Below are 14,986 nucleotides of genomic sequence, written 5' to 3'. Positions count from 1 at the left end.
ATTAAAAAAAAATTTCAATGAAACATTGGTTGAAAAAATAAAAAAATAAACAGGGACATCCATTTTCTTTCTACAAGAATAAACAGGTTGAAAATACAGTGGTCCCTCGGTTAACGAGCACAATCCGTTCCAGCAGGTTGCTCGTTAACCGAAAAACTCGTTAACCGAAACCATTGTTTCAATGGGTTTTTGGGTAATTGGTTCCAGCTCACCGAAAATTGCCTAAATTCAACAAAAAAGGTAGAAAAGTACACTTACTTTGAGGTGTGTATGTAGAAGGCTCCTTGATGATGATGATGGGAATTAGAATGGGGGTGGAGGAGAAGGGAGAAGAGAAGGCATTGGGGTGGAAGAGAAGTCACTCCATGGCACCATTTCACCCATAAAATTTTAGTTCTCTTGGTGTAATTCAAGATTATTTTCTTTAAAATCAACACTGCACTGCATTATATATTGTCAATATGTAAAATAAATTTCAAAATGACCAATAATTTGCTTGCAAACACAGAAAATAGCGTTTAGTTGAAGAGAGTCTCACGCAAGATGTTGCCTCCACTGAAAAGACACAAAGACTGACGCCTGTATGGTGTGTTGAGAGGCTGAATGGCGTGCATAAAACTAGTTTCATTACCTTCAATTATGTTCAATAATTGTTAAAATGACTAAAAAATTTAATAATAAACTTTTAAAATTATTGAATAGTGTAAACTTCTTGATATTTGCTAAAATGGTAAGGAATTTAAGCCCTAAAACCGATTACTGTATTGGCGGACTAATACTACAGCTGGTGGACCACCAAATGCAAGCAAAAACATGTTCAGGTCGGCTCGTAAGAAACTCGTTAATCGAGGGATTGCTCGTTAACTGAAGTTAAAAATCTTATGGAAGGTAACTCGTTAACCGAGGCGCTTGTTAACTGAGGGACCACTGTATACCTTCCAAATAAAGGGAAACACTGTAATTAATATCTCTCTACAATGGATATTCTGTAGTAATAATATCATATTGAAATTAGATTACAGTACTGTACTGCATAAGTAACCATTCTAGCAAAAGGTACTGTATTTCACTTATGTATTTATTCTGATATCTATAGAAATTACTACCATAGTAAAGAAAATTTTCTGAGGAAAATACATCACCATAAAAGCTATTACCGGTTCAATGCACTGTACTCAATATTCTTTAGTTAAGTTAAATTAATCTTTTTTTTTTCAAACTTGAAAGAAACAAAATAAACTACTGTCCTGTATTATATTACAGTACAGTTTGTAGAATTCAGCTCTAAATATTTACACAGAGGGCTGTAATGTCTTGACAATAAGTTGGGGAAGTTACACTCACCTTGAACATGGAGGGTGTAGGTGGTGGAAGTGTGGACATAGGGGTGTTTACGGACACTGTGAATGGAGCATGTGTAATTCCCTCGGTCACCCCTTTCTACCCCACGGAGCATTAGTGACCCATCCACCTCCTGACTGAACCTGAAGGTAACCATTAAACAGTGAAGCTAAGGAGAAGTGGGAAATGCAAGGAAGAACATAATTAGGTCCCTTGCTGCCATGACTAATGACTCAAGAAATAAAACAAATTAATTATGGCTAATTTCCTAAACATCCTAGTGCAACAAGGCCAAAACTACCCAATATGTACAGTATTTAAAGGGTAAATACTGATTACTGGTTACAGGTAATTGTACTAAAATGTTGGATGCCTGTCTGCACTGGAAAACAAATGGCCAAAGTTCCCATAAAAAGATAAGAAAACATTGATATGTGAAGAATTTAAAAGGCCCACATTAGGCAGCATTATGTAAAATATTGACTCTCCAGTTCAATTAATTTTTGAGAAACTGCATTAGATGTAGGCTTGGGCAGGGCAATGGGACCCTCATACTGATGGATTTACACTTTGAAGAACAAGGAAAAAAGAAAGAAAAATACATTAAAAATAAGTTTACTGTACAGTAATTGAAAATGAAGTCAAAGCAAAATTTAATATGTACATTATCTGAAAAATGCATTGTACTGCAATACAAATCCAAGAATTTTGCTGCTAAGAATTACATTCTTTGGTAAAGATTCGGTACAGTACCATGCAAAATTGGAAATAAAAAACAATAATTACCCTGTACAGTATTCATGTGCCAAAAGAAATGTTCACATTATTTAAAATCACCATCAAATGCTGTACCTATCTTTAATTCTTGAAAGAATTAGTATGGTATGAAAATTCTCAATCTAATTCAGTTTAGTTGTAAACAAGTTAAGAGCCATGGGTGTCCATGGGGAGGAGGGGTGGGGGGTTATCCCCTGGATTATCCATGTAAAAAATCACCATAAAAAAATGCCATACGTTGCTTATCAAATTTACTTGTCAATACAGTACAAATACTCATCAACAGATCTGTCACCAGATTTTTTATAAAATTTTTAGATTTATACAATTTGATATAATTTTATTAATATTGTTTCCTTTTGAAATTTATCCTGAGGACACCAATGGTAAGAGCTTAATAACTAAATGTAATGGTACATTTAAATACTGTACTTTCAGATAAACTTACCTGCCATTTTTCTCTATGTGCCTGCCATCTATGGTCCAGGTGGGTGTGGGTGGTGGGTTACCTACTGTAACACACACCAACCTAACGTCCTCCCCCTGTGTAATCACCACCTTGCCCCCAAGTGATGCCACCCCTGATGGTACTGGCAGATATAATAGAAATACATCCATTAGTACAGTAATTACCCTTGTACTAAAGTAATATAGGAGAGCCCTATGGAATAATAGAGAAAAAGTCAGTCAACAATAATCGACAGTTAAGTGTGTTATCCATGTGAACTGCCATGCACCAACCCGGCAGTACAAAGGAGATTGACAAACGTGTTCCTTACAGAATATTCTAATTATCTCTTCTACCCCTGCTTAAGGTGTTGGGTGTGTGGACACAGATCTCAGAGTGTGATGGAAATGTATAAATAAACTAAAAGGGTACAGACTACAGAATTCGGGAACATCCTGGTATGGATTGGAGTCTTTCTTTATACTCGGCTACGCCTTAACTCAATTAGTACATAATTGCATTGATATAATGCAACCAAATCATGTTCACACTCTTAGCTTACTTATTATATGAATTAATTCTGGTTGAACATCACAATAACGCAAACAGTACTCACCTTGGTCAACGATAGTGAGCTTGGCGGTGGGTGTGGGTGGTCCCTCACCAACCCTGGTACGAGCTGTCATCCAGAACTGGTGAGTGCCATGGGCAAGGAGGGTCAGCGTGTGAGAGGTTGCATGGGCATGGAGGGGGTGCTGGGAGGGGGAGCGATTGTGTGGTGGGCGGTGGTGAAGGGTGTAGCCCAGGAGAAGACCCGTGGGAGGGTCAGGAGGGAGCCAGGTGAGTATAGCTGCGCCCACGCCTGACTGTAACACTCGGAGACCACCAGGTGCACCAGCCACTGTCAAATGAAACTTTTACTTCAGACAGTTTCCATTCTGGGAATAAAATAATTATCAAATAGTTCTTCAGGTGTCTCAGTCATGTAATATAATGTTCCTGGGTTATGTTTTGTCTGCATATATTAAGTTGGTTTAGATTAGGTTGGTTCCTTTTGTCTGTAATTATTTTCTTTTATCCTCTTTGCCACTGATCGACTTGTTAGCCGCTTGGGCGATCGGTCACGTCTCTGATTTAGTCCCGTTGTCCCGTTGAAACTCATCTCTCTCTCTCTCTCTCTCTCTCTCTCTCTCTCTCTCTCTCTCTCTCTCCTTAACCGTCTACCAGCTTTTAATTCACAGCATATAAATTAACACAAGATTTTGAATGAAAATTCCAAGAAATATCTACCATTACTTTCTCTACACACTTATCATACATACATTTATACTGTATATGTAAACTGTACACATGTAAGTACAGTATACAGGTATAAGTACTTATGAGGAATGCAGTATATGTGCAAGACGCATGCCATTTCACTAAGTTAACCAACAACTTTGTAGACTAAATACTTGTTTTGTCTATACAGTATATACATGCTGAACCAATGTAGACTAAAAAAAAGTAAAAAGGAGACTTGCTTGACGATTTTACCTAATCTATCTATCTATAATGGTCATACTCCATCTATTCTTTAGGATGTGTGGTCTGGCTCACCCACGGATCATTTAAACATCTGGTTTCACATAATTGCTTGAAAAAATTTTCAATAAATAAATTTTCTAATCAAATACGATAATATTAGCTAAATATAAGGATAGGATACTGTATAAGGAAAATTTGAATATATTGGTTAAAGATTAAACAAATAAATTAAAAATGGGCTGTACTAGACAAGGAATATAGAGACAGAAGACAAAGAAACTGAATGAAAAGGGAAACAAAAGTGACAAAAAATAACAGAGGTCACAAAATCATTAATTGCAAGGCTGGTCTTACAACCAATAGTGGCATGAGAGTGAGTTAACAGCGGAAATACAAATACCTCAGAGAGACTGTCAGTAAGTCAGAAAAGGTGCTCATAGGACCAGTTAAAAGAAACTAAAAATCCTATTATTTAGACTGTGCACAGGAGGGAAGGAGGAGCATACCATCTTCCCTGGTGGTGCAAGTGAGGTCAGGGGAGGTCACACCGGCACCCGCCCTGGTCACTGCTGCTACCGTCACTGTGTAGTTGGTCCAGGGCCGCAGCCCCCCAACGCTCTCCTCACGCCCATTGGTCATCCGCGTCAGGTCTTCCACCTCTTCTGCAAACACAAAAGTTTAATAAGCCCCTGTATAAGTTAGAGAGTACCTGTGATGGGACTATGAGTGAAGGCACTAATGACTTTGAGTTTAGAGAGAGAAGCTGTGGAAGTCCTGTCATACTAGAGGGTAGGTTACGAAAATCCTGCTGTGCTAGAGGCAAGGACTGGGGGGTGGTTCTGCTGTGCTAGAGGGAGGGACTGGGGAGTGGTTCTGTTGTGCTAGAGGGAGGGACTGGGGGTTCCTGTTGTGCTAGAGGGAAGGACTGGGGGTTCCTGTTGCTAGAGGGAAGGACTGTTGTGCTAGAGGGAGGACTGGGGGTGTTTCTGTTGTGCTAGAGGGAGGGACTGGGGTTCCTGTACTAGAGGGAGGGACTGGGGGGTTTCTTTTGTGCTAGAGGGAGGGACTGAGGGTGTTTCTGTTGTGCTAGACTCCGAGCACTGGTTCCCAAACTGGGGGCCATGGCCCCCCAGCAAAATTTAGGGGGCCATAAGCTGAGGCTATGTACACATAAAAATCCCAAGCCCCACCACACTAGAACAGCCAGTCAGCAGCTGAGCCAGCCAGAGATATGGATTGGGAGAGGGGGGCCATGGATAAGGATCATATATGAAAAGTGGGTAATGATCAGAAAAAGTTTGGGAACCACTGTGCAGCTAGAGGGAGGGACTGGGGGTTCCTGTTGTGCTAAAGGGAGGGATTTGGAGAAGTCGCTCAGTGTGAACATTTATTCTAAACATAATCATTTACACTGTACACATTATACAAAATCCGTATTATTTACTCACTGTAACTTACCTCATTTAAAAAAAAAAGTAACCAACGAAATTAAATACCAAATAAAATTATAGTACTGTATTTGTCTAATTCTACAGCAGTTTTACATACAGTATATCCATTAATGAAATACTGCTGATGCAAGTACAATACACCAAAATCTCCTACCAACCACGTGCCACAGGCCTGAGCCAGAGTTGGGCAGTCAACTATCTCAGTGACAGCTGTTATGTACTTATGTTTTCCTCAGTCATCCCATGAAGTGTCTCGTTTTCTCTTGACACCCTATAATCACTGTGAAGCTTAAAGTCTTCTTAAGATTGTGATGTATGTTTTGTTACTGATTTGTGATATGTTTTAGTAACTGATATGATTAAAGAACATTAACATATGATTTTGTGAAGCAGTTTTCAATGTGAGAATATTGCAGTGGTTTAAATGAAGAATAAACAAAATGTGGATAAGTTCGTGAAATCGTATTGGAACATAGAGAAGAAGTTCTCTCTCTCTCTCTCTCTCTGGGCATTATTGTTGAAGGACATGGTATTTTGTATCGTGAAAAACCCACAGGTTGTAAGGGTAATTCAGTGTTTTCTGGTAGTCATAAGATATTGTAAACTATTTGTGAAGCATATTTGTAAAGTAGAGAGAGAGCATATTATTGGATTAAGATATAAGACTCATATTAATGTAAACTTTGTGGAAACTATCAACAGTGTGAAACCATTATTGTGTAGTGGATTCCTCCTCTACAAACGCCGTGTGTCGCTGACTAGCCGATCCTCTTCGAATTCCCCAGCCTGTGCCTCGTGGTTTAGGTCGGTAACCAGCGCCGCCTAACATAGCGGAGGTCAACTATCAACCCACGCCTACCCCCGCTATATAAGACCTCACCCCGCCGTGACCTCTCTCTTTTCTACCTACAGCCACCAGCAAGCAACACCTCCTCCTCCGCTCCTGCCTAGTGGCCCTCGCTCCCGCCGGCGACCATGGCGCCCTACAAGCTGCCTGTCCTCTGAGCACCCTCACCAAGCAGCTCTCCCTACACCACGCTTGGACTCACGCTGCCACCCCCCAGCACCAAGCTGCATTGTACATCCAATACAATATGTATACAGAGAGCACATTGTGAGTTTCCTTTCTCCATCCCATCCTGAGTGTGAACCAATATCTCATAACCCCACAATTGCTTAATACACTGTTTTACGTAAATGTTCTATTTCCCTATCCTAATTATATTTATGTTACAGCGTAAGAGAGACTGACACAGCTTTCACTGTCCCAGCCAGATTCCATTCCAAAACATTTTTTCTCCATTGCCCGGGGTCTCAACAACCCAAATTCCTTTGTTAATATTTAAACAGTTGCACCCAATATCTTAAAACAAAACCCGTAACAGCAGTTCTTCTTATTCAATCTTAAAATATCGACATGTTTTATTATATGAGTGAGCCTCCTCGTAATCTGCAAGTGCTGGTCAGTTGATGAAACTCACTCCATATGTCTAAAGTTCAGAGGAGTGATTCTTTCTGTTCCCTCGTCAATTGTCTATTACAGTATGGTCAAATACTAATATTTTTTCTTTAAACTCAAAATTACCTTGTGTGACTCTAACTCATAAAAAATGACGTTTTTATTATATCGTCTTCCCGTTCTTTCTTTTTGTTTTCTCCATATATACAATACTCCTTATTTACTTACTAATCTCTGGGAATAATAGAGCAGAATGAGATAGCGTAAGAGGTGAACTGAGACATTATAAATACGAGTTTGGGTATGAATTTATACATTAAGTGAGAGAGCTTGAGAGCTTGATTGTGAGTTATGAGGCTTATGACTCCAACATTAGGTGAGGAACATCGTAAGTAATGTAAGTTAAATTATTTTTTAACAAGATAATTCATGACATTCTGAATAATACTGCTAGAATTAACGCATCCCAAAACTTCGATGCCACAGTCCTGGGTGATAATAACTTATTACTGTGTTATAAATTACTATGTAAAACAAACTCTGCCATTAAACAGTGCAGAGCATTTGGGTTGACATAACTCAGGGCTAGTGTGTTGACCTACCTGTGGACTTGACAACTCAAGACAGGGGCAATGACTTACCTGTGGAGTCGTCGAGGCGTGTCAGGGTGAGACGATACCCCTGAAGGAGGCCATTATGGTTGATGGGGGAGGGTGGCGCCCATCGCACTAGCAGGGACGACCCACCAGCTCCTCCACTACACTCAACCCCAACTGGAGGTGCTGAGGGTACTGCGTGAGGAGATGACAGAGCTTTATATTCAAATCCTTTTGTAACAAATAAGAACATTGTAACATCGTAGAGGACAAGGAAACTATGGAGAGTACATCAACTTGTAAATGGTGTCTAGACGGCCGAGTACTCTACTGTTCGAGCAGCCATAGATTTTAAGCCTGATTTTAATAAAAAATTTCATGCGAGTAATAATTTCTTCACCCTAACTACCTTATCAGATGTGTTCTACAATGGTGTTCCTCCTTCAATGCCAAGACCCAGAGATATCCATCAGGGTTGCCACATATCATCAGCACAGCAAATCCCCAAAACCCGCACGATGCCTTACTTTCTGGACATGCACTCATCGCTCCACCCCCTTCTCATCCAGTCCTTCCCTCATCCTAGCCTTCCCTCTCTCCCTCTCCTACCAGTCACTGTTTTATTGGGGATTAAATCTTGAAATATTGGGTCTGAATAGAGGTTCTGGAGGTCGTACACTGTGATTATGGGATCAATTTGTTATTTTAGGGGATATGGTAGGGAGCCATAATGAAGGTCTGAGTTAATCATGGTTACTAACAGTCGAATTTAATCATTTATTACTGTAGATAGACTCGCAGTTTAATTATATTAGTATTTCTAATTAAGTTCTATGCATCGTAGAGTTTAGGGCAATGGTATAGTAAAATGAATTGGTTCAATAAAGGTAAATAGTTTGGATGATCACTACAGTTACATGGATTCATATCTAGACATTACATTATTCTTGTTAATGGAAAGTCTGGGTATGATAACACGTTCCAATAAAAGAAAGACTGGTCTCATCACTAACTGTCAATCAACAGCCAACAAGATTAAAACAACAGAAAATTAGATATGTAAAAAGTAATAAAAAAAACAGAAGCTTAAGTCTGACATAGTTTCACCCAGCGTGCTACATTTTACCAACTTATAAGACGAGCTCTACTCTTAGGAGTGACCAAAACAATACAGTAGTTATTTGCCTTTACTCATTTTATGTATATTGACCTTACTGACCTCTTCTGGTACATTTTACTTTGATACTGTACTCATATCCTCTGATTTTGTCCCGAATGATCCAGCCATATCAGCTAACAATAAAACTTCTGTACTGAAAACTGTAGCACATAGCATCATAGTTTCTTCTATAATAAAAATTTTCCCTACAGCAAAACCACATACGTAGTTCTAATAATCTCGCCTGAAATAGTAGACGAGCACACAATACATCTTATGATCAATCAGATACTTTATTCAGAAAATTTCCTCTTAGTAATGTTATCTGAAAAATTATCCTGGATCTATCAATACAGATACTGTATTTAAGAATAGGCCTTATTAATAATCAACCTTATGCCAGGCAAAATTTATTGCTCAGATAAGGTGAACGAAGAGTTTTTTATTTTTATTTTTTATTTCCCAGTAGGTCCCTCAAACACTTCAAATGACTTGGTGAAACAATACCGTGTCCTTGGAGGGTCATCTCTCAGAGCCATACTCCTGACCATTAAACAATGTTGGGTATACTATCCCTTCTAAGAGAATCCGGACTAAACCCTTTCTAAAATCCTGACTTCATATAAAAAGAAGCAGTTGTGAATTTTCTACAAACTTTCCAATGTTTACAAAGGCATTAGAGAAAAAGACATTTGTAAAACAATTACTTTATATAATGTGGATAAATAAGAGACAAAAATATTTAAGTTATGTATGTAAATAGTATCTTCAAAATAATCCTGAAACCATAAGTTAAGCACACATTGAGTTAACTTACCATCCTCCATGGTCCTCACGATGACAGGGAGTGATAGGGGCCCAGCGCCGTGAATGTTGTAGCCCCGCACCACCACAGCATATTGCACCCACGCCCTCAGCCCAGACACCACTTCACGCCCACCTCCACCCCCACCCACGCCCACCACACTGAAGTTGTATGATCCCTCGCCACCCAAGCTGCAAAATAGATGACTACTAACAAAGGATAAACTCTAAGGAATTATACTGTACAATACTGTTATGGATTATAAGGATTACACAAGAACGTTTTGGATCATACCATTATGAGACACTTTTGAGTGTGTGTGTGTGTGTGTGTGTCCATACTGACACCTGCTGTCTTTTTTTGACTGTGTTTCTCTGTGAAGCTTTGATCACCCTCGTCACTACATACTCATGCCTCCTGACGCCGACGTTGTAGCCCAACAAGTCTCCATGATGTGTGTGAGGGGGAGGAGGGTCCCACATCACTCGCAGGCTGGTTGGAGAGAGAGCATCAGCTCGTACGCTAGTAGGAGGTGCCGAGGGTGCTTCTCCCTCCGTTCGCACCTGTAAGGGGGGTGGTGATGATGTCTTGTTTATTAAGGTATATTAAAGCTTATAACTGGTTTACATGGGGTATTTTCGTAAAAACTGTCATGCCAATTATTAAGGTTAACTGCAGCCTCAAAATCAAGTGGAGAACGTCTAAACAGATGATTTGTAATTTAATTTAATGTAAAAAACATTAACTTCAAGGTAAGATGTCTACCTATCGTAGGATGTTCTGAAAATTATTGGCTCCCAGTTTAATAATCTTTCAGTAGAAATTCTTCATCTCTTAAAATAATATCATTCTGTACACTACCTTTTAAAAATATAAGGAAATGTACTTTGTCAGAATCCTTGAAAGACCTGTCCTAAATCCATTCAAAATATAACTTTCAGAAATTCCCAGCCTTTTTGTACAGGAAATATCTAGACTCCTTCCCGAGACATTTTATAAGAGGACCGTTAAACTTCCCAAAACCTGGACCCTGGACACATCTGAACCCATCTAAAATTCAATTATCTAAACATAGCTGAACCTATCTCCAAGACCAACTTAAAAATCATCAAAGACTCCCCCCTGAGACCAATCTATACCTTCTACGGGTTTCATTTCTTACAATCAAGAACGCGGAGCAAATTCTACCATCAAGTCTCATCTATGACTCCTTCTCAAGCACCTCTGTCAATTTATAATTCCCTATTCACGACCAGTAACCTGAACCCAACTCAGACTTCCTCTCCAAGAGCCTCCAAGAGCAACCAATAGCCACTTTGGACTCCTTGCCCCCACAATGAGATTCACTCTAACCCAATTTTAGACCCCTACCCCCTTGTAAAACTTCCCCAGACATCCATCCCCATACTGCCACAAGACTCACCTGGAGGGGCTCAGAATGAGGGGAAGAGCCGAGGTGATTGGCGGCGAGGATCCTGACCAGGTACTGTGTGTCAGGCACCAAGGGCGCCAACCTAGCCGTCGTCATGTCCCCGCCCACACCCACCTCCTCCCCATCTGACCATGACGCTGGGGATGAGAGAAGGCAAGACGGAGAATTAGACAACGAATACAGTAATGGTGATGTTAGGTTTTGTAGTTATGTTAGATAAAAAGAGTTCTATAGCCGACTACATGTGCATCTACATACAAGGTGCTAGTCACAGGGGAGGGAGGGCAAATACAAAGTTTTAACTCTTTAAGTCCAAAGGGTTAAATAATCGTCCTTAAAGGATTAAACCATTATAGTCAAAGGGTTAAATTTTCATTGCCAAAGGGTTAAATCCTTTCAACCTCATTCTATGAGATCATATAGAGGCGTCAGGCAACAGGGTATACTCAAACACGCCCACCTCCTTCCCCTGAATATGATCCTGATCATCCACGTCAGGGGGAGAGAAAGAGGATAAAATCTAATCGCATTCACCCATAAGTCCTCAGCCAGTGCCTGCCATAATACTGGAAGATCTGGAGGGAAATGAAACTGAAGAGAGATAATTAAGAGTTATACATAAAACAAAAAGTGAAAGAAGTAATAAACTCATTACAATTGGACACCTAATTTGTGACTAATTATGTCTGTCATAGTTATGTACCTGTTTTCAACCTAGTATATTATTATGTTTATCTGGTAACACAACACAGCTCACACGAACACTGGAAAACTCTCTTGCTATATGTCGAGAAATATTCCCAGTTATACTACCAGTTATTTAATTAAAAGTACAATATTCCTAACAGTATCAAAATACAGATTTAATTTCTTTTTGCGTAATTTTAATTGAAACAGTATATGGCAGTAGATATACAGCACCACCGACACTGTATACCTGTACTACCCACACGTATATACTAACACTATATACCTGTATTACCATCACTGTCTACTACAACTGACACTATATACCTGTATTACCATCACTGTCTACTACAACTGACACTATATACCTGTATTACCATCACTGTCTACTACAACTAACACTATATACCTGTATTACCAACACTGTATACTACAACTGACACTATATACCTGTATTACCATCACTGTCTACTACAACTGACACTATATACCTGTATTACCAACACTGTATACTACAACTGACACTATATACCTGTATTACCAACACTGTCTACTACAACTGACACTATATACCTGTATTACCATCACTGTCTACTACAACTGAAACTATATACCTGTATTACCAACACTGTCTACTACAACTGACACTATATACCTGTATTACCAACACTGTCTACTACAACTGACACTATATACCTGTATTACCAACACTGTCTACTACAACTGACACTATATACCTGTATTACCACACTGTCTACTACAACTGACACTATATACCTGTATTACCAACACTGTCTACTACAACTGACACTATATACCTGTATTACCAACACTGTCTACTACAACTGACACTATATACCTGTGCTACCAACAACAACTGACACTATATACCTGTATTACCAACACTGTCTACTACAACTGACACTATATACCTGTATTACCAACACTGTCTACTACAACTGACACTATATACCTGTATTACCAACACTGTCTAGTACAACTGACACTATATACCTGTATTACCAACACTGTCTACTACAACTGACACTATATACCTGTATTACCAACACTGTCTACTACAACTGACACTATATACCTGTATTACCAACACTGTCTACTACAACTAACACTATATACCTGTATTACCATCACTGTCTACTACAACTGACACTATATACCTGTATTACCAACACTGTCTACTACAACTGACACTATATACCTGTATTACCAACACTGTCTACTACAACTGACACTATATACCTGTATTACCAACACTGTCTACTACAACTAACACTATATACCTGTATTACCAACACTGTCTAGTACAACTGACACTATATACCTGTATTACCAACACTGTCTACTACAACTAACACTATATACCTGTATTACCAACACTGTCTACTACAACTGACACTATATACCTGTATTACCAACACTGTCTACTACAACTGACACTATATACCTGTATTACCATCACTGTCTACTACAACTGACACTATATACCTGTATTACCAACACTGTCTACTACAACTGACACTATATACCTGTATTACCAACACTGTCTACTACAACTGACACTATATACCTGTATTACCAACACTGTATTACCATTACACTGTCTACTACAACTGACCTATATACCTGTATTACCAACACTGTCTTACCAACACTGTCTACTACAACTGACACTATATACCTGTATTACCAACACTGTCTACTACAACTGACACTATATACCTGTATTACCAACACTGTATACTACAACTGACACTATATACCTGTATTACCAACACTGTATACTACAACTGACACTATATACCTGTATTACCAACACTGTTTACTACAACTGACACTATATACCTGTATTACCAACACTGTCTACTACAACTGACACTATATACCTGTATTACCAACACTGTCTACTACAACTGACACTATATACCTGTATTGCCAACCAGGTCTATCATATCACACTAACCGACCCTCAATGTTTACTATCACCTTGCAAATATAATTTTTTCACCAACATAACTTTTATACATAATATTCTCATACATATATTATCAGGAAATACAATTCTATAACATACACTAAAAGCGCTACAGTCTTATACCAGTTATCAAGAGGTGTGTCATAATGCAGGGTTTTAGGATACATACTTTAGGAAATACAGTCAACAATGGGAGCATCTTCACTTGAACCTCTGAACACAAAGCCTCGAGATGGGATGAACATGATTGTACGTACCTCTGGTGGGTTTAAACTGGACGATGTACTTGTCGACGGGTGTATGGGTGGTGGTGGGTGGCAGCCAGGACACACTCAGATACCGTGACCCTCGCTCTGACACCCGTAACCCGTGGGGTGAGCCAGGCACGTCTGAGGAAGAGGTACAACTTAGTATACGCTAATATGTGGGTGGGGAGTCTGGGGGATGTTGGTGGGGAGTCTGGGGGATGTGGGTGGGGAGTCTGGGGGATAAGGGTGGGATTTCGGTTGACGTTAGGTGAAAGTGAGGCTGATGATGTGGGAGGGGGCGAGGTGGGTGGTGTGGGTGATTATTATAAGCTGATATGTGGATTAAGTTGTGTGGGTGGGAATGTGGGTGGGATTTTGGATGATGTGGGAAGGGGTGGGTGAGGTGGAATGATGATGTGTGAGTGTGAGATTATGTGGATGCACGTGTTAGGGGATGATCCTGTAGGGAAGGTTAAAGCGGGTGATGTGGAATGGGATGAGGGGAATTGTTTGAATGATGGAGTTTGAGGTGTGAATATGAGTGCTGTGAAATGAGTAGTGTGGATGATGGTGTGTATAAGATGAGTAGTGTGGATGATGAGGTACAAGATGGATGGATGATGGATTAGAAGTTAAAACAGACAAGACTATAAATATGGTCTCAATCTCATGATATCAATCCTTTTTTCTTGTCCACTGAATAATCGTGAGGTTCCTTATCATTAACTTTAACTTGTCATAAATCATTTGGAATCACTTATACCTATAGTACTACTGACCACCAACTACCAGACTTATAAGGCTCAATTGAAGAAAACTAACACTATGGGCCCTTTGACAATACTGTAATCTAGATATTAATTTCTAAATGAATGTCTTGAGATGATCTAACATACCATTCTTGTACATCATCACGACAGCCCTCGTATAGATTGATGAACACATGCTTGAAATTCTACGGTTTTATTTGATCTTGTTCATAATTCTGAAACATATAATGAGTTTTCTTCCCTTTTTACTGTGTTTTAAAGGTCATTCTCCCTTGACACCTACTATATTACAG

The 14,986-nt window shown here is 39.4% G+C and overlaps 1 protein-coding gene across 1 annotated transcript in view; it reads right to left on the bottom strand.

The window, feature by feature from the left end:
• Positions 1–14,986, bottom strand: part of LOC121876080 (Down syndrome cell adhesion molecule-like protein Dscam2) — a 65,017-nt gene that overhangs the window by 21,019 nt on the left and 29,012 nt on the right. Inside the window, exons 12-20 of the mRNA XM_042381002.1 lie at positions 13,933–14,064; positions 10,987–11,132; positions 9,972–10,126; positions 9,576–9,754; positions 7,645–7,794; positions 4,600–4,755; positions 3,183–3,467; positions 2,567–2,708; positions 1,345–1,484 (exon numbers count right to left, since the gene is read on the bottom strand). Coding sequence (XP_042236936.1) covers positions 1,345–1,484; positions 2,567–2,708; positions 3,183–3,467; positions 4,600–4,755; positions 7,645–7,794; positions 9,576–9,754; positions 9,972–10,126; positions 10,987–11,132; positions 13,933–14,064 — 1,485 coding nt within the window. The remainder of the gene's footprint in view (positions 1–1,344; positions 1,485–2,566; positions 2,709–3,182; positions 3,468–4,599; positions 4,756–7,644; positions 7,795–9,575; positions 9,755–9,971; positions 10,127–10,986; positions 11,133–13,932; positions 14,065–14,986) is intronic.

This window comes from Homarus americanus, unplaced genomic scaffold (assembly GCF_018991925.1).
Source record: "Homarus americanus isolate GMGI-L3 unplaced genomic scaffold, GMGI_Hamer_2.0 scaffold33468, whole genome shotgun sequence".
In the NCBI taxonomy this organism is placed as follows: Eukaryota; Metazoa; Arthropoda; class Malacostraca; order Decapoda; family Nephropidae; genus Homarus; species Homarus americanus.
This window is presented reverse-complemented; position numbering and strand designations above follow the sequence as displayed.